We start from the raw sequence: 25,572 nt of genomic DNA on the forward strand, positions 1-25,572 counted from the left end.
GTTTGGTCTTTCCATTGTGTTCTGCTTTTATTTCAGATTTCCCGCATCTGCAGGATTTTCATTAATTTCACTCGACCTGGTGCCCTGGTGGACTCCACATTGAAAGAGCAGTCCAGATAATCCCAGACACCCTGTTCTATACTGTAGCAAACAGAAGCAATGGCTCTTGTTTTTACTTCCTTTACCATCTCAATCTGTGTGCATATGTTTACAACTATTCCAACTGGAGTGTGTTTCTGTGGTGATGTGTGCATTTATATGTGCTGGGGTGTATATGACGGTATGTGTGTGTGTGATGGTATTCATTTGTGTGCACTGGTGTGCATGTTCGCTGGTGTGCATGTAATGGTGTACGTGCATGACAGTGCATGTGTGTGTTGGTACCTGCACTGGTGTGTGCATGCACATGGTGGCTTGTGTATGTACATGCTGGTGTGCAGGCAGCAACCTGCCACTGAAGCCACATGAAGTACAACCCACTGTGCTTTGTTTTGGGATGGTTGTTGAGGGGAAGATTGTCTTTGACACACTATGTGTTCCCTAGTTGTGGACTCTGGAGAGGGACATTAAGTGTAGATGGTGAAATTAGCTGGGCACTCAGTCTAATACTGCATCCAAAGGCAAGGGAAGGAACTTTGTGCAAAATATTCCTGCCTTGGTGAGCTGCTTTACTCCCATGTGACGAAGAAGCAACTGGATCCCCACTGTGGATGCAGCTGTGACCAGACCTGACCTGCCAAATGCATCATTCTCTTCCAGTGGAACAGAAATGGTGGTTTTCACATTCCTCGCTCACCAGACTGTGAGTGAGGCTGGGTGTCCGCACCCCTGAGAGAATGCCCCTCCTGTTCCTCTCTGCTGGGGTTCAGCCTTCCTCTCCTACTCCTCCCAGGGCAAGCATCAACTCCTTACAACATCCCAGCACATTGGCTGAGCTTGGTGGTTTAGCAGTGAATTGAGGAACTAGCCTCCGGAGAACTACACAGCACAGGAGGCGTGTTGGTACACCATGCCAGGTGTACATCCCCTTCCCCCAACTCAGATGTGAATGTCAGCGGGAACTGGAGGAGCAAATTTGTAGAGAGACACTTGCAAGAAAGATCATTGTAATAAGTGATTTTAACTTTCCACATATTGACTGGGACTCCAATTTTGTAAAAGGGCTGGATGGGTTAGAGTTTGTCGAATGCGTTCTGGGAAGTTTCCTGAATCTATAGAGGTCCCAGTTCGAGAGAGTGCAAAGCTGGATCTCCTGTGAGGGAATGAGACAGGGCAGGCGATGAAATTGTTCACAAAGGAACATTTTGTGTTCAGTGATCATAATACCATTAGTTTCAAAAAAATTATGGAAAAGAATAGGCCTGGTCTACAGAGGTCTCTAAATCTCTGGTGAGACTACACTGTGCTCCTTTCTGATCACCTCATTACAGAAAGGATGTGGAACCTATGGAGAGGGTGCAGAGGAGATTTACTGGGATGTGGTCTGGTTGGAGAATGTGTCTTATGAGGCAAGGTTAGTAGAGCTTGGGCTATTGTCTTTGGAGCGAAGAAGGTTGAGAGGGGATTTAATAGAGATCTACAGGATTATGAGAGGTCCTATGGAGAAAAAAAGGCGAATGTAAAGACAGAGATTCTCAGTCTTCACATCGTTGCACTTACCTCCATAAAAGGTCTGAAGGAGGATGGACTGCTAGAATACACTCCAGCTTCCTTCTGCCTTGGGGGAGGAGATGGACCGCAGTGCTCCACCTCCTCCATAAAATGATACCACTGAAAGCGCCTATAAAGGGGAGGGTGGATGACTTCGCGATGATGTCATCAGCCAGTGACCCAAGTGCGAATTTTAAAGTGCTCAGTGTGGTGTTCAGGGCAATAGTGAAAATAGTGAAATAGTGAAACTTTTGGAATGTAAGGGTTCAATCAGGCAGACGTAGCATGGTTTTAGAAAGGGAAGATCTTGTTTGACAAACTTGTTAGGATTCTTTGAGGATATAATGGGTGCGGTGGATAGAGGGGAACAGGTTGATGTTGTATATTTGGATTTCCAGAAAGCGTTTGATAAGGTGCCGCACAAGAGACTTCTCAGTAAGTTACAGGAAAGTGGAGTCCGGGGAAGTCTATTGGCCTGGATTGAAAATTGGTTGTCTGACAGGAGGCAGAGAGTCGGGATAAATGGGAGTTTTTCAGGTTGGCAGAGAGTGGTAAGTGGGGTGCCGCAGGGGTCAGTGTTAGGCCCACAACTGTTCATCATTTACATTGATAACTTGGAGGAGGGGACAAAATGTGGTGTAGCCAAATTTGCGGATGACACCAAATTGAGTGGAAGAGCAAATTGTAATGAGGATGTGGAGAGTCTGCAGAGGGATAGAGTTAAGCTGGATGAGTGGGCAAAGGTCTGGAAAATGGAGTACAATGTTAGTAAGGGTGAGGTTATCCACTTTGGCAAGAAAAATAAAAGAGCTGAATATTATTTAAAGGGTGAAAAACTACAGCATGCTGTTGTGCAGAGGGACTTGGGAGGGCTTGTGCATGAATCGCAAAAAGTTAGGTTACAGGTGCAGCAGGTTATTAAGAAGGCAAATGGAATGTTGGCTTTCATCGCTAGAGGAATTGAATTCAGGAGTAGGGAGGTAATATTGCAACTGTATAAGGTACTGATGAGACCGCACCTGGAGTACTGTGTCCATTTCTGGTCTCCATATTTGAGGAAGGATACACTGGCTTTGGAGACAGTCCAGAGGAGGTTTACTAGGTTGATCCCTGGGATGAAGGGGTTGACTTATGATGAAAGATTAAATCGTCTAGGATTGTATTCGCTCGAGTTCAGAAGAATGAGAGGGGATCTTATAGAAACATATAGGATTATGAAGGGTATGGATAGGAGATATAGGAAGGCTTTTTGAGCTGGCCGGGGAAACTAAAACGAGAGGACACAGTTTCAAGATTCGGGGGAGTAGATTTAGGACAGAGATGAGGAAAAATAGTTTTTCCCAGAGAGTAGTGAATGTTTGGAATTCTCTAACCAGGGAAGTGGTTGAGGCTGCCTCATTAAACATATTTAAAATTCAGTTAGATAAATTTTTACATGATAGAGGAATTAGGGGATATGGGGAGAAGGCAGGTAGGTGGAGTTAGGTCATAAATTAGATCAGCCATGATCATATTGAATGGCGGAGCAGGCTCGAAGGGCCATTTTTGGCCTACTCCTGTTCCTACTTCCTATGTTTCTAATAGCAACTGCGATTTGTGTCTAAAGGGTCTTTATTCACGTGAGTGATGGCTAAAGTTCTTTTGGGTAGGAGGGAATGCCTATATTAATTTTTCACTTTCCAGCACGTATGTTTGACTTCATGGTGATGGGCGGTGCTACTGTACGACTTGCCCTGCCTCCCTCAGCTCTAGAAGACGGCTCCCGGCTCTGCTCTCCATAAAGGCAACGGTGGATCCATATTATAGGCCATCACCATGAAAGGTAAATTCACCTTTTTTTTCCCCCTTGAGCTGGCTTTAATGCACCATAAAGAGGCCTTTAAATAGGGTGGACAGCCAGCACCTTTTCCCCAAGGTGGGAGTAGCAAACACAAAGTGAAGGGAGGCAAGTTTATGGGAGACATCGGGGGCAAGTTTATATACACAGAGACTTGTGGATGCCTGGAATGCATTTCCAAGGATGGTGGTGGAGGCTGGAACAATAGGGGGCATTTAAGGGACTCTTAGACAGGCACATAGATGAAAGAAAAATCGAGGGTAAAGAGGTAGGGACGGTTTCATTTTCTTTGGGATAGGTACATATAGGTTAGCACAACATCATGGCCTGAAGGGCCTATACTCACTGTAATGTTCTCTGGTCCTTGGGTTGAGATTCTAAATTGGAAAAGGCCAATTTTGATGATATTGGAAAGGATTCGTCAAGTGTGGACTGGGATTTTGTTTTCTGGCAAAGGTGTGGTTGGTAAGTGGGAAAGTTTGAGGGTGTCGGCATGCTCCTGTCATAACTAAAGGTAAGGGGAACCTTGGTTACGAAGAAGGAGGTACATAGCAAGTATAGGCAGTAAGGAACATACAGAAGAACTTAATTGAAGAGTGTAAAGAATGCATGAAAACACAGAGGGAAACCCGGGGACTAAAAGAAGGCATGAGGATGCTGACAGACAAGGTGAAGGAAAATACCAGGGCCATCTACAGATAGATCAAAAGCAAAATGATGTCAAGGGACAAAATTGGTCCTCTTGAATATCGGAGTGGTCATCCATGCATGGAGCCAAAAGAGATGGGGAGATCTTCAATGGATCTTTCGCATCTGTACTCACTTTGGAGACAGACACAGAGTCTAAAAGTGAGGCAAAATAGCAGTGAGGTCATGGTTACAGATTACAGAGAAGGAGGGCTTGCTGAGACAAATAAAGGAGAATAAATCCTCAGGGCCTGACAAGATATTACCTTGGACCTTGAGGGCCTCGAAGAAGGCCTCAGGCCTGAAATGCCAGTTTCCTTTACCTCCTATGGATGCAGTGAGACCTGCTGAGTTCCTCCAGCATTTCTGAGTTTTTACTGCAATCACAGTGCCCGCAGACTTTCGTGTTTCACTCAGAAGTTACAGGGACCCTGGCAGAGGTGCTTAAAACATCCTTAGCCTAGGGTGAGGTGCCAGAGGATAGCTAATGTTGTTCTGTTTTTTAAGAGAGGCTCCAAGAATAATCAGGTGAGCCGGATGCCAGTAGTGTTTAAGTTGTTGGAGGGTGTCTCGTGGACCAGATATACAAGTACAGTACAACTCCGATTATCTGAAATGGTGGGGACCAGGCCTATTTCGCATAAACAATTTTTTCACATAAATGGTCATTTTTAAAAAAAAACAGTCTGGTTGCAATAGCAAGTCACTTGTATCAATGTTTAAACAACAACAAACAACAAGGGAAGCCTTTTTAAGCATTAAAATAATGTTTAACTCTCACCAAAAACTAACCTGAACAAGATGTTATTTGGCTTAGAAAATTTTTGGATAGATGAGGATTTCTGGTTTTTCGGAGCCGAACAGACACCACTTCTGGGTCCAAAAGAATTTGAGATAAATGAGGATTTCAGATAATCGAAGTTCTGTATTTGAATAGACAGGGACTAATTATGGATAGTCATCGTGGCTCTGTATGCGGTAGATTGTGTTAAACCAACCTTATAGAGTTTTCGAGGAGGTTACCAGAAAACATGATGAAGGAAAGGCTGCGAATGTTGTCTTCATGGACTTTAGTTTGACCTTTGAAAAGGTCCTGCATAGGAAGCTGGTCAAGAAGGTTCAGTCATTCTTTGACAAGGTAATGAGACATTGGCTTTCCAGAAGAAGCCAGAGAATGGGAGTAGAGTGGAGGCCTGTGACTAGTGGTGGGCCTCAGCCTCAGCCTCAGGACCATTGCTGTTTGTCATCTATGTCAATAACCTGAATGATAATGTGGTGAATTGGATCAGTAAATTTGCAGAAAACACAAAGATAGAAGCGGACAGCGGGGAAGGCTCTCAAAGCATGTACCGGGATCTGGGGCAGCTGGAAAAATGGGCTGCAAAATGGCAGATGGAATTTAATGCAGACAAGTGCGAGGTGTTGCATTCTGGGAGGACAAATCAAGAAAGGACGTACATGGTGAATGGTTGGGCACTGACGAGTGCAGAGGGATCTGAGTCCATGAGAGTGGCGACACAGGTAGATGGGGTCCTAAAGAGAGCTTTTGGCTCATTAGCCTTCATAAATCAAAGTACCGTAAAACCCTGTTATAATGCGATCATTTGGGTTAAAAAAAATGTCATTGCAAAAAAAGCGGGGTCACGCTAAATTGGGGTTACTTACATATACTTGTTCAACCTGCTTCACCTCCTTTTTGTCCGAATCCCTGTCCTACCTACACAACCTGGCCACACAGTCCGGCTGCGATATCTGGGCATCAGCTCCTTGCAGGAGCAGAACCTTTGGCAGCTGTACAAGCTGAGGGAGCTGGCCATGTGAGCACACTGCCACTGACACATAGCCTGGTCAGGTTGTGCTGAGACTGCCGCCCGCACTGACTGCTGTGGACCAGTTCAGCTCTCAGCTTCAACCAGCGGCCGCTGGCGTGCATGTCTCTGGGTGCCAGGTGTCGGTGGCTGAGGGCCAGACGGTGTACTTCAGGTGCCAGGCAGACAGCTCAGGTTGATCAAGAGGTCCAATGACACCTCGCGTTATATCTGAATTTGCGTAAAATCAGGGTTTCGCTGTTATGGTAAAGTTGTAGAAGACATTGTTGAGGCCAAATTTGGAGTATTGTGTGAAGTTTTGGGCACCTAACTACAGGAAAAATATCAATAAAATTGAATGAGTGCAGAGAAGATTTACAAGGATGTTGCTCGGACTTCAGGAACTAAGATACAGGGAAAGGTTAAAAAGATTAGGGGTTTATTCCCTGAAGCGTAGAAGAATGAGGGGAGATTTGATATTATGTTGGGTATAGAGTAAATGCAAGCAGGCTTTTTCCAATGAGGTTAGGTGAGAGAGAAACAATCCACAGATCATGGGAAAAGGGTGAAAGGGGAGAAATTTAGTGGGATCATAAGGAGGAATTTCTTCACACAGAGAGTGATGGGAGTGTGGAACGAGCTGCCAGTCTCTACTTTAACATTTACGAAAATTTGGACAGGTATATGGACTGGGTGCAGGTCAGTGGGACTGGGCAGGGTAATGGTTCGGCACAGACTAGAAGGGCCTGTTTTCTGTGCTGTGCTGAGATTCCACGAACATTCAGTGACTCTGGGGGTGGGGGGGGGGGGAAAGACTCTCTTTTGCTTCTCTTTCACCGAGCAATTCCTCCCTACGGCAGACTAAATGTAATTTCATGTAACATTACATTTGTTTTATCACATGATAATGAAAGAATCTTGAACCCATGGTGCAGAGAGCAATAGATTCCTGGATACTATGGAATCATCGGAAGCAGGGTGAATGGTGGTAAGTGACTGGAGCCAACGTTGAATCTCTGAGCAGGTTCTAGACTGTAAGGAGTATGGAGCACTCACCAGCAGTGGGTCAGAGAAGTCTGGAAGATCTGGCACTAGGATCCCGACCAACGCGCATATGACTATCAGCACGGTGCACAGTCCCAGCACCACCACTGGCCAGTCAGCGATGAGAGCAGCGTAACTGCAAGTAGGAAACATGGTCAACACAACACATGACCCGAAGCACCAGGGCATGTTACACCCCACCCCCCCACCCCAGCAAGAGCCATGCGGCATCCCACTGCCAATAGCTTCTATTGGAGTGAGAAACCCTGGTTCCAAAGGCTGGCCACCCGCGATGTGGACGATACAAGGACTTCAACAACTTAACAAATGCCCTCCCATGGCTACGATGCCTGGCTGAATGAGGAAGTAGGTGGAAGAGGTGAAGTTCAGTAGATGTGACGGTTTGGGAAAGCTCAGGGAAGGACTGGGACAGGGAGCATGGGAGAAGCAAGCTCAGTAGGTCAAATGGCATTTCTCATTCCTTCATGACAATTCAGATTGAATCACAAATCATCGTGACCAGAGGTGAAAACATTTTACCTCCATTTTCATAGCACTGTAAGACAATAGGAACTGAAAAAGGCCACTCAGCCCATCAAGTCTGCCCCACCATTCAATCATGAGTTGATCCATTTTTCCAATCAGCCCCTCTCCCCATAACCTTTGATGCCCTGGCTAATCAAGAACCTATCAAGCTCTGCCTTAAATATACCCAATGACTTGGCCTCCACAACCACCTGAAGCAAGAAATACCACAGACTCACCACCCTCTGGCTAAAGAAGCTCCTCACATCTCTGTTCCAAGTGGACACCCTTCAATCCTGAAGTTGCACCCTCTTGTCCTTTTGCAATGACGAGGTGTATAGAGAGAGTAAATGCAAGCAGGCCTTTTCCAGAGTTTGGGTGAGACAAGAACGAAAGGATATGGATTAAAGGTGAACATCTTTATTCATAGAGTGGTGAGAGTGCGGAACTAGCTGCCGGCAAAGGGAGTAGATACAGGTGTGAATTCAACATTTAAGATTAATTTAGATGGTGTATGAGGGCTATGGTCTGGAAGCACCCCATACCAGCTGGTTCAGATCTCTCTGTCAGCCCTGAAAGCCTTTCTTGCTGTCCAATCTATGTGTCATCTGCAAACCACATTACCATCCAGATCATTGATATAGATGACAATAGTCCTAGTGCCGATCCCTGAGGCACACCACTAGACACAGGCCTCCAGACTGAGAAGCAATCGTCCACCACTGCTCTCTGGCTTCTCCCGGCTGGTCATTGTCGAATCAGTGCCTCGCCATGAATACCAAGTGTCTCAAAAGTCTTATTAAAGTCCATGTAGACAACATCCACAGCCTTTCCTTCGTCAACTTCCCTGGTAACCTCCTCGAAAATCTCTAGAAGATTGGTTAAACCCATGTGGCCGCAGGGAACCTGTGTGGTTATAGGAAATCCACGGGGGCCTGAGGTCAGGATTGAACCCGGGTCTCTGGAGGTGTGAGGTAGCGGCTCTACATGTGAATGTTACTGGAGAAGATTCAGGCTGGGTGTAAAATAAATATCAAAGTTCACTGCAATAACAGATTAATCTCAGGCTTCTGGTGAAACTACCAACAGTTTATTCCCCAGAATATTCTAATGCTTCTCCCTCTCCATCACCATCATCTCAAAGTTTCTGAGAAAAACACTACAAAAGCAGGGTGGTGTTTGGCCATTTGAGTGGCCAGAAACACAGAAAGCTGCAGTAAGCGGCGAACTCAGACAAGTTCACCATGGGCCTGGGGCTCCCATCCATTGCAGGTTGTGTCTGAAGATGTCAGCAAACATTGGGCCTCACGGGCAGCAGAGCAGCTCACGCAAAAGCACCAGCGACCTGGGTTTGAATCCCACGCTGTCTGGCATTTTCTCCCTGTGTCTGCGTGGGTTTTCCCCAATGCCATTTCCTCCTTCCTTTCAAAATGTACTGGGCTGGGGGGGGGGGGGGGGGGGGGGGCTGTAGGTTAGTTTAGATTAAATGGCCAGATCAGCCTCTACTGGTCTGTAAGAGAATAAGAAAACATCATAAAGGTCCCCCTTCACCCTGCTCACAACCTCTTCTCACCTGCTCCCTACAGGCCAGAAGCCTGAAGGCCAGCACCTCCAGGTCCAAGAACTATTTTTCAGGCTCTTGACCCTCCCTGTATGATCTGAACCCAAACTAGAAACTACTCCGGGGCCACAAAAAGACCTGTCTGCACTTCGGAAATGCCACTTTTTTTCTTGCACTAACTATAGCTGTGAATATTTATTATCAATCGAACCTCTTTCCATACTGGGGTAATTTAATTGTTTCTTACATATCTGTTTAACTGCAGCAAGTAAGAATTTCAATGTATATGTACCTCATACTTATGTATTTGACAATAAATTCATTATCGTTAGTTCTGGGAGAGTTTGGAATTCTTACTAAATATGGGACTAAGCTCTATTTCAATTTAGACCCAGCACGGTTTCAGGCCGTTTCGTCCCTCGAGTCCGTGCCACCCAATTAACCTATACCCCCGGTGCATTTTGAAGGGTGGGAGGAAACCGGAGCCCCCAGGGGAAACCCACACAGACAAAAGGAGAATGTGCAAACTCTTTTCAGAACGCGCGGAATTCAAACACCGGTCTCAATTGCAGGTGCCGTGACGGTGTTGCACTAACCGCTACGCCAACCGTGCTGCCCCTAAAGGAGGAGACTGGTGTTAAACAAGAAAGTCGGCAGATGCTGGGGTCAAGAGTAATACACAAAGGTGTTGGATAAACTCAGCAGGTCATGCAGCATCCAAGGGAAGTAAAGGGTGACCAATGTTTTGGGTCTGGGCCCAACATCGGGGACTTTTTACTCCCTGTGGATGGTGTGTGACCTGCTGAGTTTCTCCAGCACATTTGTGTATTCTGCAGGAGCAAACTGGGTCTTCCCCTCAGATTGTCTTCCAGCGACATCCGATCCTGAAATGAATGAAGCAAAACACTGCTGAAGATGGGGTGGGGGAGGGGGGGGTGGGCGGAAATCTCACAGCATTTATGTCTGGAGACCTGTGGACTAAGTGCTGACAGATGGGATTTGTGTTGATAGGCTGGCATGGATACGGTGGGCAGAAAGGCCTGCTTGTTTCTACATGACTTCATGTGAAGACGTATGTGATTGCTTGTGCATGAATCGCAAGACATTAATTTGGGGTTGGCCTTCATTGCAAGAGCGGGGTTCTGCTGCAACTGTACGAGGTCCTGGTGAGGCCGCACCTGGAGCACTGCACGCAGTTCTGGTCTCCTGATTTGAGGAAGGATCCACTGGCTTTGGAGGGGGTGCAGAGGAGGTTGATTCTGGAAATTACATGTTCAGTTTCTGAGAGACTGAATAGCCTGAGTCTATAGCCAGTAGAGTTTTAAATTTGAATTTTTAAAATTTAATTTACAACACAGTAGAAGTTGATTCTGGCCATTGGAACCCATGCTGCCCAATTAACCTACAATCTTGTATGTTTTGGAGGGTGGGAAGAAACTGGAGCACCAGGAGAAAACCCAAGCAGGTCACAGGGAGAACGTAAAAACTCCTCAGAGTCAGTGCCAAATTTGAACCTGGGTCATTGGCAACGTAATTCCGTCAGGCGAACTGCTGCTCTGACCATGCCGCCTGTGAAAATATACTGGGGAATGTGTACAATTGGACTGGAGGTAGTTTCTACAGAACCATATAACCATATAACAATTACAGTACGGAAGCAGGCCATCTCGGCCCCTTTAGTCCGCACCAATTTAAGTGATCTCCTCTTGTCCCACTTACCTGCTCCCTGCCCATAACCCTCCAATCCCCTCACATCCATGCTCTCATCCATCCTTTCCTTAAATGACAAAATTAGCCCTGCTGCAACCACCTCTTCCAGAAGGTCATTCCACTCAGCCACCCCTCTATGAGTGAAGAAGATTCCTCTCATGCTACTTCTAAACTTTTCCCCCCCAACCCTTAACTTATGACCCCTTGTTCCAAACTCCCCTACGCTTAAGGGGAAGAGCCTATTCACATCTACTCTGTCTGTCCCCCTCATAATTTTAAATACCTCTATCAAATCCCCCCTCAACCTTCTACGGTCCAATGAATAAAGACCCAGTCCACTCAATCTTTCTCTGTATTCAAGATACTGAAATCCAGACAACATTTTAGTAAATCTTCTCTGCACTCTCTCAACTTTATTGATATTGAGAATATTTTGTTATTTCAGACTCCTTTGGTATTTATTTTACACCGTGTCACCCAACTATTTGGAAGGATGAAGGGAAGATTCACAAGAATGATTCCTGGAATGAAAAGTCGCGCATATGAGGAACGGTGGGTGAGTTTAGGATAGCTATTCTCAACCTTTCTTTTCGGTTATGCTCTGCTCTAAGTTTATGGGCCCCCCCTTCCCCGTGAAGCAGTCACATTTTGGTTTCTTCTGTGCTTCTCTCCAACCGACTACATAAAAATATTTACACTACATGAGATGAAAAGAAGGTTTCTCCTTGGGTGAGCCATAGGCCCCCTGATGAGAATGGCTAGCCCAGGACAAGAGGCCACAACTTCAGGATTGAAGGGCGTCCATTTAAAACAGAGACATGGAGGAATTTCTTCAGTCAGAGGGTGATGAATCTTGGGAATTTGCTACCACGGGCAGCTGTGGAGGCCCGGTCGTTGGGTGTATTTAAGGCAGAAATTATTATGCATCTGAATAGTCAGGACATCAAAAAGTTACCGAGGGAAGGCAGGGAGTGGGAGAATGGATCAGCTCATGATGGAATGGCAGAGAGGATTTGATGGGCCGAATGGCCTGCTTCTGCTCTTATATCTAATGGAGACCTGTACAATTATGAAAAGAATAGACAAGATGGAAGAAGGGAGGTCGTTTCCACCGGAATACACAGCTTCAACATTCAGGAGAATTGATTTTACACATAGATGAGGAGGAACCGCTTCTCCCAGAGACTGGTGAATCTGTGGGATTCTCTGCCCAAGGAAGTAGTGGAGGCTGCATCATTAAATAGATTTTATAACGTCGAGAGAATAGCCTAGGTTGTGGAGAACTGTGGAGCTGAGTTCACGGCCAGATCAGCCATGAATGGGGCAGCAGGCTCAACAGGCCGAATGGCCAACTCCTGTTCCTGTTTCTTTTGTTAGAAGCACTGAGGAGGGCAGGGAACCACAATGGACGGGGATACGGAGTTAACCTTTCCCTAGATCCAAAGCCTCTCTGCATAGCTGTTGCCTGACCAGCTGGGTGTTTCCAGCATTCTAGGCAGTTCCTGCTGTGAATTGTGCGGACTGATTGACTCCTGGTTACAGCTGCCAGCTCAGGAACAACCCCTAGCCCCATCCAACGCTGGCCAGATCGGACAGGCTCCTGCCCTTACGCCACGCCCAGCATGTTCGTTTAGAGTTGTGCAAAAGTGGCGATCGCCCCCTCAAATTCAGTAACTCACCTTCGAGGGAATCGGAAGGGCCTCGGAGGTCTGAAAGGGAAGCAGAAAAAAGCACCGTGTTAAACAGACACAGAGAGGAAGGTACTGCTTCAGATGGGCTCTGTCCAACATTCACCCTGGGGGTGCCAAGCAGATCAATGATCTTTTTGTACAATGCAAGGCATGGGTGACAGATGACCAGTGACTCCAGGGGCCATGCTCTCCATATCTGTGCCCTGCGGCCCCACAGATTTTGTCCCAGAGGTGACTGCAGTGTAATGGAGACAGTCATCCACCTCTCTGCAGGATGCAGGTTTGCTAAGGGTGAGTGAAAGTTGCAAAAGTCCTTGTCACAGTTCATCTCCAGCAGCAGCGTGACGGAGGATTCTCCGATTTACGGGCTGATCCTAGGGACTCACACAGAGACAGACATCCAGAACTGCTGGAAGACAATCAACTTGGCGAACGACGCACTTTGGCCTGACCGAAACCTGTTGGTCTTTCAGTACAGAGATGTCGGTGAGGGAACGCTGCTGACTGGCAAATTCCAAGCTACAGAACTATGTGCTGAGGCTTGGTGCAGCCAACGCAAGGGCATTGTGGGGAAGGACCACAGTCTAGAGCAGGGGTGGCCAAACTGCGGATCATGAGCCACGTGCAGCTCTTTGACGTATAATGTGCGGCTCACGGAAATATGTTGACTGAGACAGGAATCATACAAGCCATCCGAGTTCCCGACATCCCGATCAGGAATTTCCCACCTGGTCCCGATCACAGAGCTGTCTGTGAGGGACAACCAGCTCACACTGACAACCCCACCCTGGAGCTTAATTCAAAAATGCAATTTTCAAAAGCACCAAGTCAGAGGTTCTCAACCTTTTCTTTCCATTCACATTCCACTGTTTTAACTGTCCCTCATTGACTCGTTATGTGCACGGTTTCAGAACTCCAAAGGAAATAGGCCAGGAAATTTTTCTCAAGTAAAATATTTCAGTAACAATTGGGTCTAAAGCAGTGGTTCTCAACCTTCCCTTCCCACTCACATCCCACCTTAAGTGATCCCTTACTAATCACAGAGAACCGATGGCAGAGGGATTGCTTAAAGTGGGATGTGAGTGGAAAGAAAAAGGTTAAGAACCATTGGTCTAAGTAAATGCAGACAAGCACTGGATCAGGACTGACCCAGAGATTCCCTCGAGGATCGTCATTCCTGCTCTTCAGCTGTTTTACTTTCAAGATAAACAAGAGGGCACAGGTTGGATCCTGGGACAAATACGACTTTATTGAGAGTTAATCATTCAGTAGCTTTACGAAGAGAGAATGAATTGCCTGGGACGATAATGCTGGAGTTTGAAATGACGATGGAGCAATATAAAGGAATTGGTAAGATTGAAGCAGGGAGCTTGTTTCCAGGCAAGGCTAGAACTAAGGGACAGCCGCAAGATTCAGGGAAGCAGATTTAAGACAGAGATGAGGAGGAACTGCTTCTGCTAGGGAGCGGTGAATCTGCCAGATGACCTGTTCCAATTTCTTCTATTCTCTGACAGCAATGTTAATGCAGTAATAACATACCATAATAAAGTATCACAGGAGTGAGATGGAGACAGAAAATGTTGGACATACCAGGTCAGGAATGAGAAAGAGAGATAATGTTTCAGGTTTCAGATGAAGAGACTTTGAGGTGAAAGGTTAATTTGGTTTCTCTCTCCATAGATGCTGCCTGACCTCCTGAGCCTTTCTGGCATTCTCTTTTTTATATCCTGAGAGTAGATGGGGCCTCAGTTTAATACCTCCACTAAAGGACAGCATCTCCCACAGTGAGTGCTTTTCTTTACCACGGGGGTCTCAGTCGCTCGAGATTCTGGGACAGTGCTTGATCACATCATGTTCAAGGGTGTTACCCGTTGTTGAAGCAAGGAAAAAGGGTCAACACTGGCCCTGTTTCAGGAGAAGGAAGGAATTGTTCTTCCTCATCATGGAGTACGCAGCATGGAAATAACTTGTCCCTGCTGACCTGAATGTCCCACCCACACTAGTCCCTCATGCCTACGTTTGGCCCATATCCCTCTAAACCCATCCAATCCATGGGACGTGATGGCACTGACAAGCCCACTGTTTATTTTCCATCCTTATTTGCCCCTGAACTGCAAAGAATTAACTACATGGTTCTGAACTCATATTGGGTAATGGTGGCAGATTTCATTCCCTGAAAAACAATATTTTCTCTATTAGTGCCAACTTTCTGCAGGAGCTCTATCGAGAGCATCCTGGCCAGCTGCATCACAGAGTGGGACAGCTGTTGCAGAGCAGAGGATTGGAGGTCAATCCACAGGACCATAAGAGGGCCAGAGAGTCTCCCTCCCCACTCGCATCAATGCGATCTACTGGGATTGTTGTCTGAAGAGGACACGCAAAATTGTTGACCCCTTCCACCCCGCACTGAGAACCGAAGAACGCTGTTTCGTCCAGTTGTATTTAGATTATAATAAACTTGAACTTGTCATTCCCATAGAGGACCGGTTACAGCTGCAATGCCCCTCTCTACTTCCCTACTCCCCCTGCAAAGCAGCCTCAGTCAGAGCTTGTTCATGATGCTGTGGTGGTACAGGAAGGCTCCAGTGTGTGGCCCTCAAGAGGGAAGTGGACCCAGACACACTGAAGACGGGTGAACAGGTTAGGGGTGGAACAAGTGAGCTGCTGTGGTAGAGAGCCAGCATAGGCACAGAGGGATGAAGGGCCCCTCTCTGCGCAGACCAATCCGTGACATGCAGGCTGAACTGTTCCACAAGCAGAGGTCTGCAGGTGTTACTCCCTCCAGTAGAGAGACGTGGCAGAGGCCGGGAAAACAAACAGCAGTAGTTTATGGCCTCGCTCTCCACCCCATCTGGAGTTGTGAGGCTTACAGTTTGGGAACAATGCAAGTTACTGTCTGCTTTTACCAGCAGTATTCACTGTTAAATACACTTCCAACAGTCCCCAGGTCCTCTAGAGTGCAAGTGATCCATGGGGTGGCTGAGGGGGTTGGAGGGGGGTGGTAAAAAAAACTGCATCCCAGCTGTAACAACAGAGCTGGGAAAGTCAACCAGACATGAAGCAGCATCACAAAGTCAGACTGCGTCGAGGGAATCGCACTGGGCTGTGGGCTGCTGGAGACTGCGTCGAGGGAATCGCACTGGGCTGTGGGCTGCTGGAGACTGCGTCGAGGGAATCGCACTGGGCTGTGGGCTGCTGGAAATTGGCTCATTCATTTTGTAAGAATTTATATATTTTGAGAATAGAAAATTTTCATATCTATATTTATGTAAAAAAACAATAATAAAATATTCAAAAAAAGGAACTGGCTGAAGGGGTGCCAGGTGCCGGAACCGGATGAGAACTGGTGCTGATGGCACCCTGATCATATGGGAGGTTCCGATCTGCAGCCTTTGGCTGGTGATGGCTTGGTCTGGAGGCTGTGTGGCTGCGGCCACACCAAGGTGAATCCGTGGACTCTCTGGGACTGGAGGGGATTCTCCTTTGCTCCTCTTTCTCTGACGGGAAGGGCTGCTTCAGGCAGTTTCTGCTGACTTAGGGCAGGCGAATGGAAGTTCCACGTGATCTTGCACTAACAATAAGGGACCTTGGACTTTGAGAAGGACTGTATTGTTTGTGTAGCGGTTAACGCATCGTTAACACAGCGCCAGTGACCCAGGTTTCAATCCAGCACTGTCTGTCAGGACTTTGAACATTCTCCCCGGGTGCTCCAGTTTCCTCCCACCCTCCAAAACGTACAGGGTTTGTAGGTTTATTGGTGTATTTGGGTGTGAGCTCATGGGCTGGAAGGGTCTGTACTGTGCTGTATCTCTAAATTACAATTAAATTATTTAACAATCAGGATCCAAAACTGGGAAAGTGGAGGGTGGGACACGGGCGAAGCCAAACGCATGGCTGCAGGATAAAGTTAGCACCGCATTCATCTTCGATAGCAGTGACTTCCCCACACTACCCCGGACCTCAGAATGGGGCTGCTTTAGGGGGAACTTGAGGGGATTGTCTTCACTCAGGGAGTGGAAGCGGGGGAGGGGGGGGGGTGTGGAACAAGCTTCCAGCTGAAGTGGCAGATGCAAGCTCGATACTAACATTTAATGGAAATTTGGACAGGTATATGGATGGGAGAAGTCTGGAGGGCTATGGACTGTGTGCAGGTCAGTGGGACTAGAGGGGCCCAAAGTGGCCTATTTCTATACTGTGATTCTTCTATGGAACTCTGTTCCAGGAGGTAAAACATGATGCTGGAGAAACTCAGCAGGTCAAACAGTGTACTTTATGTCGCAAGGATAAAGATACAGAACCAACGTCCTTCATCAGGCTATGAACAAAAATGTTGGTAGGCACCCGAACAAAATGGTGGGGGGGGGAGAAGCACGGTCCTAAAAGCAGTAGGTAATAGGTGGATAAGGGAGGGTGGGCACACCAGCAAGCTGGGGGAGGGGGAGATAGCTCTATGAATGAATGGAGAGGGAAGGGAGTGGAGAACGGAGAGTCGGCCGGCAGAAACCAAAGTCGTCGTTAATTCCATCTGGTTGGAAAGCGCCCAGACAGAAAATTAAGTATTGTTCCTCCAATTTATGGGTGGCCTTGCTCTCCCAGTCGGTGGCCAGTCTCTTCAACGTAGAGGAGACCACAGCGGTAGATCACTCCCGCAGATGCACAAGTGAAGTGATGCTTCACTTGAAAGGCCTGTATGGGGCCACAAATGGTGGAACGGGAGGAGACGTGGATGCAAGTGTGGCACCTCCTCCGGAAATGCGATCCAAAATAGTCCCGGCGAGAGGAGGCAGAGGATTGCTTTTCTGATCCAAAGCCTGGTGTGCTGCAGGGATCGGTGATAATAAACTTATGCCCAGAGGTCATCCGTTTAAGGTGAGGGGAGGAATGTTTAGGGATAAGTTCAGGGGTAAGATTTTTTTTTTTTTTTACAGAGAGTGGTGGGTGCCAGGGATGGTGGCGGATTAAAGAACAGGTCTTATGAAGCAAGGTCGAAAGAGCTCAGGCTTTTCTCTTCGGAGAGGCCAAGGATGAGAGGTGATTTAATTCAGGGATATAAGATTGGGAGAGTCAGCATCTTTTTCCTGGGGTGACAACAGCAAACACCAGAGGGAAACCCTACACTTGTTTATTGGCCTTTTGACTTGCTATTATTACACCAACTGCCATGTGAGTTGATGTGCCTGGATATCACACAAAATGAAGCTTTGGTACATGTGACAAATAAAACAATTCAAAGGGTAACTTCTTGTTCTGCTCATTCATTCCTTGTTCTGGACTTCAATGGCCAAAATGTCCCCATACACCCTCTTTCCTTTCATAGTTTCATTCCAAATTGTGCCAGAAAGTTTGGAAAATAGTCCTGCATTCTACACAAAGGCAGACAGAACCCCTTCCATCGTGGTATGAAAGGAAAAGCAAGTTGATTTGTAGCACTATAGGTGTTTCAAGGTGTCCCAAACCTCGATGCACACAAAGTACTCTATGTTCACCGAACCCAGGCATTTCAGAAATACTCTCTACTCCCAAAGCCAAAAGCAGTCCTGTTACCAGTGCAATTAGTGAAATGCAAGTTGTCTGGGAAGATAGGAACTATCTATCAAATCTCCAGAGAAGCCATCAAGTGGAACATACTATGTACACTGTGAATGAAATATGCAGTCACTTCAAAGTGGCTGTTTAATTAATGAAGATATCTGAGCAATGGGATATGAACAGATGGATTTCGGTGACTGACTGCTGTGGACAAGTGGGGATATACCACCCAGAGGAGCAGACACAGCTGGTCCCTCTCTGGTACAGCTGTTCCAACAATCATCTCTGAAGTCAGGACACTCAGTTCTAAGACCATGGGGCAGGCAATTCCTTCGGTTGAGGGACTCACACTGGGCTACAGACTGCTGGAGACGAGCTCAAGAGCTAGCTGAAGGAGTACCAGGTGTCGGAACTGGGGCGCAAGAGGGTGCTGAAGGGTGTCGGAGCTTTGGGTCTGGAGCTCTTAGGTCACCCCTTCGTGAGACTGGAATATAATGTTCAGGGGTAAAACATCAATCATGAAACTCAGATCATGGTTACAATGGAAAAGAGACTCCGCAGTTAAGGCGAATAATTACCAAACTCGTTGAGTGTGGTGCCTTCAGGAAGAGCATTTGTAACATGACAGAACTCTTCACTGAGGTGGTGAGGGAGGCAGTTGAATCAGAAAGCAGGTTGTTTTCTCTGAAGTGTAGAAGGCTGAGGGGAGACCTGATAGAGGTGCATAAAATCACGTGAGGCTTTAATAAGGCTGGACAATCAGAATCATTTCCCCAAGTTAATAGTGTCATACACTTCTGGACATGTGTTTAAGGTGAGAGAGAGGAAGTTTAAGGGAGATGGGCAGGGCAAATATTTTCAAACTGAGAAGTCCAAGTTCAGATTTATTGTCAGCTGAAAAAATAACCCTGGAATATATAGGCCAGTGAGCCTGACATCAGTAAGAGGTAAGTTATTGGAAGGTGTTCTATCAGATCAGATATACAAGTATTTGGATAGACAGGGATTTATTAGGGGTCATCAACATGGCTTTGAGTGTGGTAGGTCATGTTTAACAAACCTTGTTGAACTTTTTGAGGAGGTTAAAGTGAAATACAAAGCACAGGGCAAGGGTTAAGGGTGAAAGGGGAACAGTTTGGGGAGAATATTAGGGGGAACTTCTTCACAGAAGGTAGTGGGAGTGTGGAACGAGCTGCCAGCTGAAGTGGTGAATGCAGGCTCAATTTTAACATTTAAGAAACATTTGGAGAGGTCTATGGATGGGAGGGGCATGGAGGAATATGGACTGGGTGCAGGTCAGTGGGACGAGGCAGAGAAATAGTTTGGCACAGACTAGAAGGGCTGAAGGGCCTTTGCTGTAATGTTCTATAGTACATTCATGACTCTGCACACAACCCTGAGGTTCTTTTTCCTGCAGGACAGGCAGGAGTGTTAAAACTGTACTCAAGAAAAGGTACGCATACAAAAGAGAAAAATGTAATCAAAGTGACTGAGCCATACAGAGAGTAAATTTTCAATAATAAATAGTGTGCAAAGTAAGGGTCCTTAAGTGAGTCTCTGATCGAGTTTGTTGTTAAATTAAGAGACTGCTGGTGGTGGAGTAGCATCTGTTCCTGTACCTGGTGGTGGCTGCCAGGAGTGGTGGTGGAACCATTTAAGAGGTCCTCCATCAGCCAGCTCCCCACCATGACTACCAGCCCCCCCACATCTCCATCGGGACACAAAACTCAAAACGGTCAACCAGTTTACCTATCTCGGCTGCACCATTTCATCGGATGCAAGGATCGACAACAAGATAGACAACAGACTCGCCAAGGCAAATAGCGGCTTTGGAAGACTACACAAAAGAGTCTGGAAAAACAACCAACTGAAAAACCTCACAAAGATAAGCGTATACAGAGCCGTTGTCATACCCACACTCCTGTTCGGCTCCGAATCATGGGTCCTCTACCGGCATCACCTACGGCTCCTAGAACGCTTCCACCAGTGTTGTCTCCGCTCCATCCTCAACATTCATTGGAGCGACTTCATCCCTAACATCGAAGCACTCGAGATGGCAGAGGCCGACAGCATCGAATCCACACTGCTGAAGATCCAACTGCGCTGGGTAGGTCATGTCTCCAGAATGGAGGACCATGTCCTTCCCAAGATTGTGTTATATGGCGAGCTCTCCACTGGCCACCGAGACAGAGGTGCACCAAAAAAGAGGTACAAGAACTGCCTAAAGAAATCTCTTGGTGCCTGCCACATTGACCACCGCCAGTGGGCTGATATCGCCTCAAACCGTGCATCTTGGCGCCTCACAGTTTGGCGGGCAGCAACTTCCTTTGAAGAAGACCGCAGAGCCCACCTCACTGACAAAAGACAAAGGAGGAAAAACCCAACACCCAACCCCAACCAACCAATTTTCCCTTGCAACCGTGTCTGCCTGTCCCGCATCGGACTTGTCAGCCACAAACGAGCCTGCAGCTGACGTGGACCTTACCCCTCCATAAATCTTCGTCCACGAAGCCAAGCCAAAGAAGAAGAGACAGACACATGAATATGAAAGGCATTGGTGGGGGGGGGGGAAGGGGGTGTCTATCAAGTGCAAGCAGCAGTGTGTTTGGTTTGGTTTAAACATTATGTTCGGCACAGACATGTAGGCTGAAGGGCCTCTCCTTGTCCTGTACTCTTCTATGTTCTGTGAAACTTTGGAGCGACAAAGGATGAGAGGTGACTTAATAGAGATATTTAAGACTATGAAGGGCTTAGACAGCCAGCACCTTCTTCCTGGGACGACCACAGCAAATACCAGAGGACGTCTGTTTAAGCTGAGTGGAGTAAGGTTTAGGGGAGAGGTCGAGGTAAATTTATTTTTCTTAAAGGGTGGAGGGTGCCTGGGATGCATTGCAGGGCGGTGGTGGAGGCTGGTACAACAGGGACATTTAAAAGACAAGCTCGTGGATGTAAGAAAAATAGAAGGTTGTGGATGTGAGGTCGGGATGGATTAGATTGCTGTGGAGTTGGTTCACATAGGTCAGCACAACTTGTGGGCTGAAGGGCCTGTACCGGGGTGTAATGTTCTATGTTGTTTCCACACAGCCAGAAAGGAGGACTTCTTAATTGGGAATAAAGAAACGACAGAACAATTTGTCACATTCTTTCTTTCTGCCTTCACAAAAGAGGTCATGTATAACCTCCCAGACACATGAGGGACCTAAAGGTCCAACGATGAGGAGGAACTTGAGGAAATCAGTATTACCAAAAACATTTCTGTGCTGAAGAAATCAATGATGCTAATGGGTGTTAAATGCCCAACCGACACTCCCAGAGTTGTACATAAATTTAATTTTCTGAAATTTAATTTAGACATATAGCACAGTAACAGGCCCTTCCAGACCATGAGCTCGTGCCACCCAAATACCCCGATGAGCCTACAGCCCCCATACATTTTGGGAGAAAATCAGAGAGTCCGGAGGAAACCCACACAGACACGGAGAGAACATAAAAACTCCTGATAGACCGCGATGGGTTTGAACCCATTCTTCATACAGCGGAGAATCAGGCCCCACGGCCCACGAGTTTGTGCCAATCTTTCTGCCTGAATTAGGTCTACACCTTTCAATAATAAATCAGTGTCTAAATGTCGTGTAGCTGATTCCACCACCTCCTCTGGCAGAGAGCTCCAGATATCAACTACTCCCTATTTAAAAAAAGCCTCCCCCTCAGATTCCCCCTGAAATGCCATTCTCTCACTTTAATCCTCTGCTCTCCTGTGTTCAATACCCCTATCGTGGGAAAAGTTCTGACAGCTTACTCTCTCTATGTCTCATTGTGTTATGTACAGAAAAATTCCCATTATCCAGAATTCAAGTAACAAGCAACAGGCAAAAAAAAAATCCAGGAAATAAACTAATTAATAAGAAGAAATAAAAATCTAAATAAAAGTTTAAAATTGGAAAAGCACATTTTCTCTGAAGCAATACACAAATCCTTGGTGAAGATGGGAGCCAATATTCAGTTTGAATAGAGTTGTGTTTGAATAAAATGGCAACGCCCAGGATGATGCCACTCGCCACTGGGGCGACCCTCCCAAAAGTGTCTCCCTATCCCCACCTGACGGTATTTTTATTAGTATATTATTAAGTATATTAGAAAGGCTTTATCTGTAAACTTGGGAAGTGGGTTAATTATGACGGTGGTACAGTTAGCGGCTAGCAAAACGCTGTTACAGTGCCAGCGACCAGGGTTCGAATTTAAATTTTGTAAATTACAAGAATGACCTGATTAAAGTGAACTTTACATAATGGTGGACGACAATGCAAAATGTAAAATAATTTGAAAAAAAATCAGTAATGTCTTTTAATTTGTTTATTCTAATGTAGGTGTATTAGTTAGGCATTATAAGAGTGAGTCTCAGGCAACCGGAAAATTCGCATATCTGGCATCCGCAATCCCCTTAGGTGTTGTATACCGAGGGTTTTACTGCTCCTCAATTAAGCCACCCTATCCGTTGCTTCAGGGAAACAAACCCATCAATGCCATCACTCACCATAACTGAAGTCCTCTAATCCAGGTGAATCTCCTCTGCACTCTCTCCAGCTCAACCACATCCTTACTATAGTGCAGTGACCACAACTCCACAAAGTGTTCCGAGTGCGGTCTAACCAGTGTTTTATAATTCTTACACTCTCTACCCTGACTAGGAAGGCATCTTCACCACACAAACTACCTGTGCTGTCAACAGTGGCAACTGAAGGAAGTGGCCAAGGAAATAGTAGATGCTATCTTCCAAGATTCTTTAGGTATGGAGCAGTTCCCACCAACCGGAGGGCAGCAAGTGAAACCCACAATTTATAAGCAGACGAAATGACAGAAAGCAGTTAGTCTCATTTAATTATGAATAAAAAGTTAGTGTCTATTATAAAAGATGAAATATCACAATTGGAATACATTATTGGAGCACACTGATAATTCCTTCAGCCCACGATGTTGTGCTGACCGATAGAAGCCTACTCAAAAACTCTTCCCTACATCATAACTCTCTATTTTTCTTGCATTCATGTGCCTGTCTAAGATTCTTTTAAATGTTCCTATTGTTCCAGCCTTACCACCACCCCTGGCAATGCATTCCAGGCACCCACCACTTTTGGTGTTAAAAAAAAAACTTACCCCTGATATCTCCCCATAACTTTCCTCTACTCACCTTGCACAGATGTCCTCTGGTATTTGCTCTCTCGTCCTGGGAGAAAGGTGCTGGCTATCCACCCTATCCATGACTCTCACGATCTTCGAGATCTCCATTAATTCTCCTCTCATCCTTCTTCGCTCCAAAGAGAAAAGCCCAAGTTGGCTGACCTTGCCTCAAAAGAGGCATTCTCCAATCCAGGCAACATCCTGGTAAATCTCCTTTCCGCCCTCTCCATAGATTCCACATCCTTCCAGTAATGAGGTGACCAGAAATGAACACAACTAAGTGTGGTTTAACCAGAATTTTATAAAGCTGCAACATTACCTCACGGCTGTTGAACATGATCCCCCATCTAATGAAGACTAGAATACCAGAAGTCTTCTGAACTACCCTATCAACCTGTGCGGCAACCTTGAGGGATGTATGGATTTGGACCCCGAGGTCTCTCTGTTCATCCGCACCATTGAGAATTCTGCCATTAACCATGTACTCTGCCTTCAGGTTTGACCATCCAAAAATGTATTACTTCACAACCGCAGCAGTAACAGTAAAATCTGCAGTTGCTGGGGTCAAGTGCAATGCATAAAGATGCTGGAGAAACTCAGCATCTATAGATGCTTTGGGCCACGGTACAATTTCCTATAGAGGCTGGATGTCCTGCTGAGATTCTCCAGCTCACTTGTGCATTGAAAACATTAATGGGATTGGACAACGTTATCATGAATTTTTAAAAAGGAAATCATTCTGAACAAACAATGGATTTTGTTTGAGGATTTAACTAGCAGGATGGACAGGGTGAGCCAGTTGAGGGTGTATATTTGGACTTTCAGAACACTTTTTTGTTCAGTGCAAAATTGAAGCAGATGGATGCCATAGACTGGCATGGACAGAGAATTGGGTGACAAATGATTAGCAAAGACTCAGGAAAATAGATTGGAGGCACACAGGAGACTGCAGATGCTGGAATGTGAAGCAAAACCCAATGTGCTAGAGGAACTAAGCAGGATACGCAGCATCAGTGGAGAGAAGGAATGATCAGCATTTCGACCCCAAAGCTGTTTCTCACGATGATGAGCAATGCCCCAACATGCAGGAGACACTCAGCAGGACATGTAGCATCCATAGGACGCAAGGGTAACTAATGAATTCAGGCCTGCGCCCTTCGTCAGGTCCAGAACACCCTGTGGCATGGAGCTGTTTCCCACATCTCCTGTTGCACGGTCTGTCAGGCATTCAGGGATCTGGCTGGGAAGGGAGGATTGAACAGAGGTCCTTCACTACCCATCCTCCCCATGTCAGCACTTCACCAAGGCCCCAGAGTCACACTGCCACCATCAACCAGAGCTTTGGAAGAGGACAAGAGATGAGAAACCCAGTGGTGGAACCATAAAATACAAAAGCACAGAAGAAGGTCCTTCAGTCTATCAAGACTCTGCCAAACTATTCTGCCTCATCCCCTTGACCTGCACCCAGGCCACACCCCTCCATCCACCTCCCATCCACTACCTGTCTCTTTGGCTTGGCTTCGCGGACGAAGATTTATGGAGGGGGTAAAAGTCCACGTCAGCTGCAGGCTCGTTTGTGGCTGACAAGTCCGATGCGGGACAGGCAGACACGGTTGCAGCGGCTGCAGGGGAAAAATGGTTGGTTGGGGTTGGGTGTTGGGTTTTTCCTCCTTTGTCTTTTGTCAGTGAGGTGGGCTCTGTGGTCTTCTTCAAAGGAGGTTGCTGCCCGCCGAACTGTGAGGCGCCAAGATGCACGGTTGGAGGCGATATCAGCCCACTGGCGGTGGTCAATGTGGCAGGCACCAAGAGATTTCTTTAGGCAGTCCTTGTACCTTTTCGTTGGTGCACCTCTGTCACGGTGGCCAGTGGAGAGCTCGCCATATAACACGATCTTAGGAAGGCGATGGTCCTCCATTCTGGAGACGTGACCCACCCAGCGCAGCTGGATCTTCAGCAGCGTGGACTCGATGCTGTCGACCTCTGCCATCTCGAGTACTTCGACGTTAGGGATGAAAGCGCTCCAATGGATGTTGAGGATGGAGCGGAGACAACGCTGGTGGAAGCGTTCTAGGAGGCGTAGGTGATGCCGGTAGAGGACCCATGATTCGGAGCCGAACAGGAGTGTGGGTACCTGTCTAAATTTTAATTAAATGCCAAATCAAGCCCACATTCAGCACTTCAGCTGACAGCTCGTTCCACACACTCACCACTCTCTGTGCGATATTCCCTGTAAACATTTCACCTTTCACCCTTAACCCTCTGGTTCTCAGTTCACCCAACCTCAGTGGAAAAAGCCTGCTTGCATTTATTCTATCTATACCTCTCATAATTTTGAACAATTTTGTGTTTTAC

General features: G+C 46.6%; 1 protein-coding gene across 2 annotated transcripts in view; it reads right to left on the reverse strand.

The window, feature by feature from the left end:
* disp1 (dispatched homolog 1 (Drosophila)) overlaps positions 1 to 25,572 on the reverse strand; it is a 122,985-nt gene that overhangs the window by 38,522 nt on the left and 58,891 nt on the right. For both annotated transcript variants that reach the window (XM_069887864.1, XM_069887863.1), the window contains exons 3-4: positions 12,502 to 12,531; positions 7,039 to 7,162 (exon numbers count right to left, since the gene is read on the reverse strand). In XM_069887864.1, coding sequence (XP_069743965.1) covers positions 7,039 to 7,162; positions 12,502 to 12,531 — 154 coding nt within the window. The remainder of the gene's footprint in view (positions 1 to 7,038; positions 7,163 to 12,501; positions 12,532 to 25,572) is intronic.

Source organism: Narcine bancroftii, chromosome 6, assembly GCF_036971445.1.
Source record: "Narcine bancroftii isolate sNarBan1 chromosome 6, sNarBan1.hap1, whole genome shotgun sequence".
NCBI lineage: Eukaryota > Metazoa > Chordata > Chondrichthyes > Torpediniformes > Narcinidae > Narcine > Narcine bancroftii.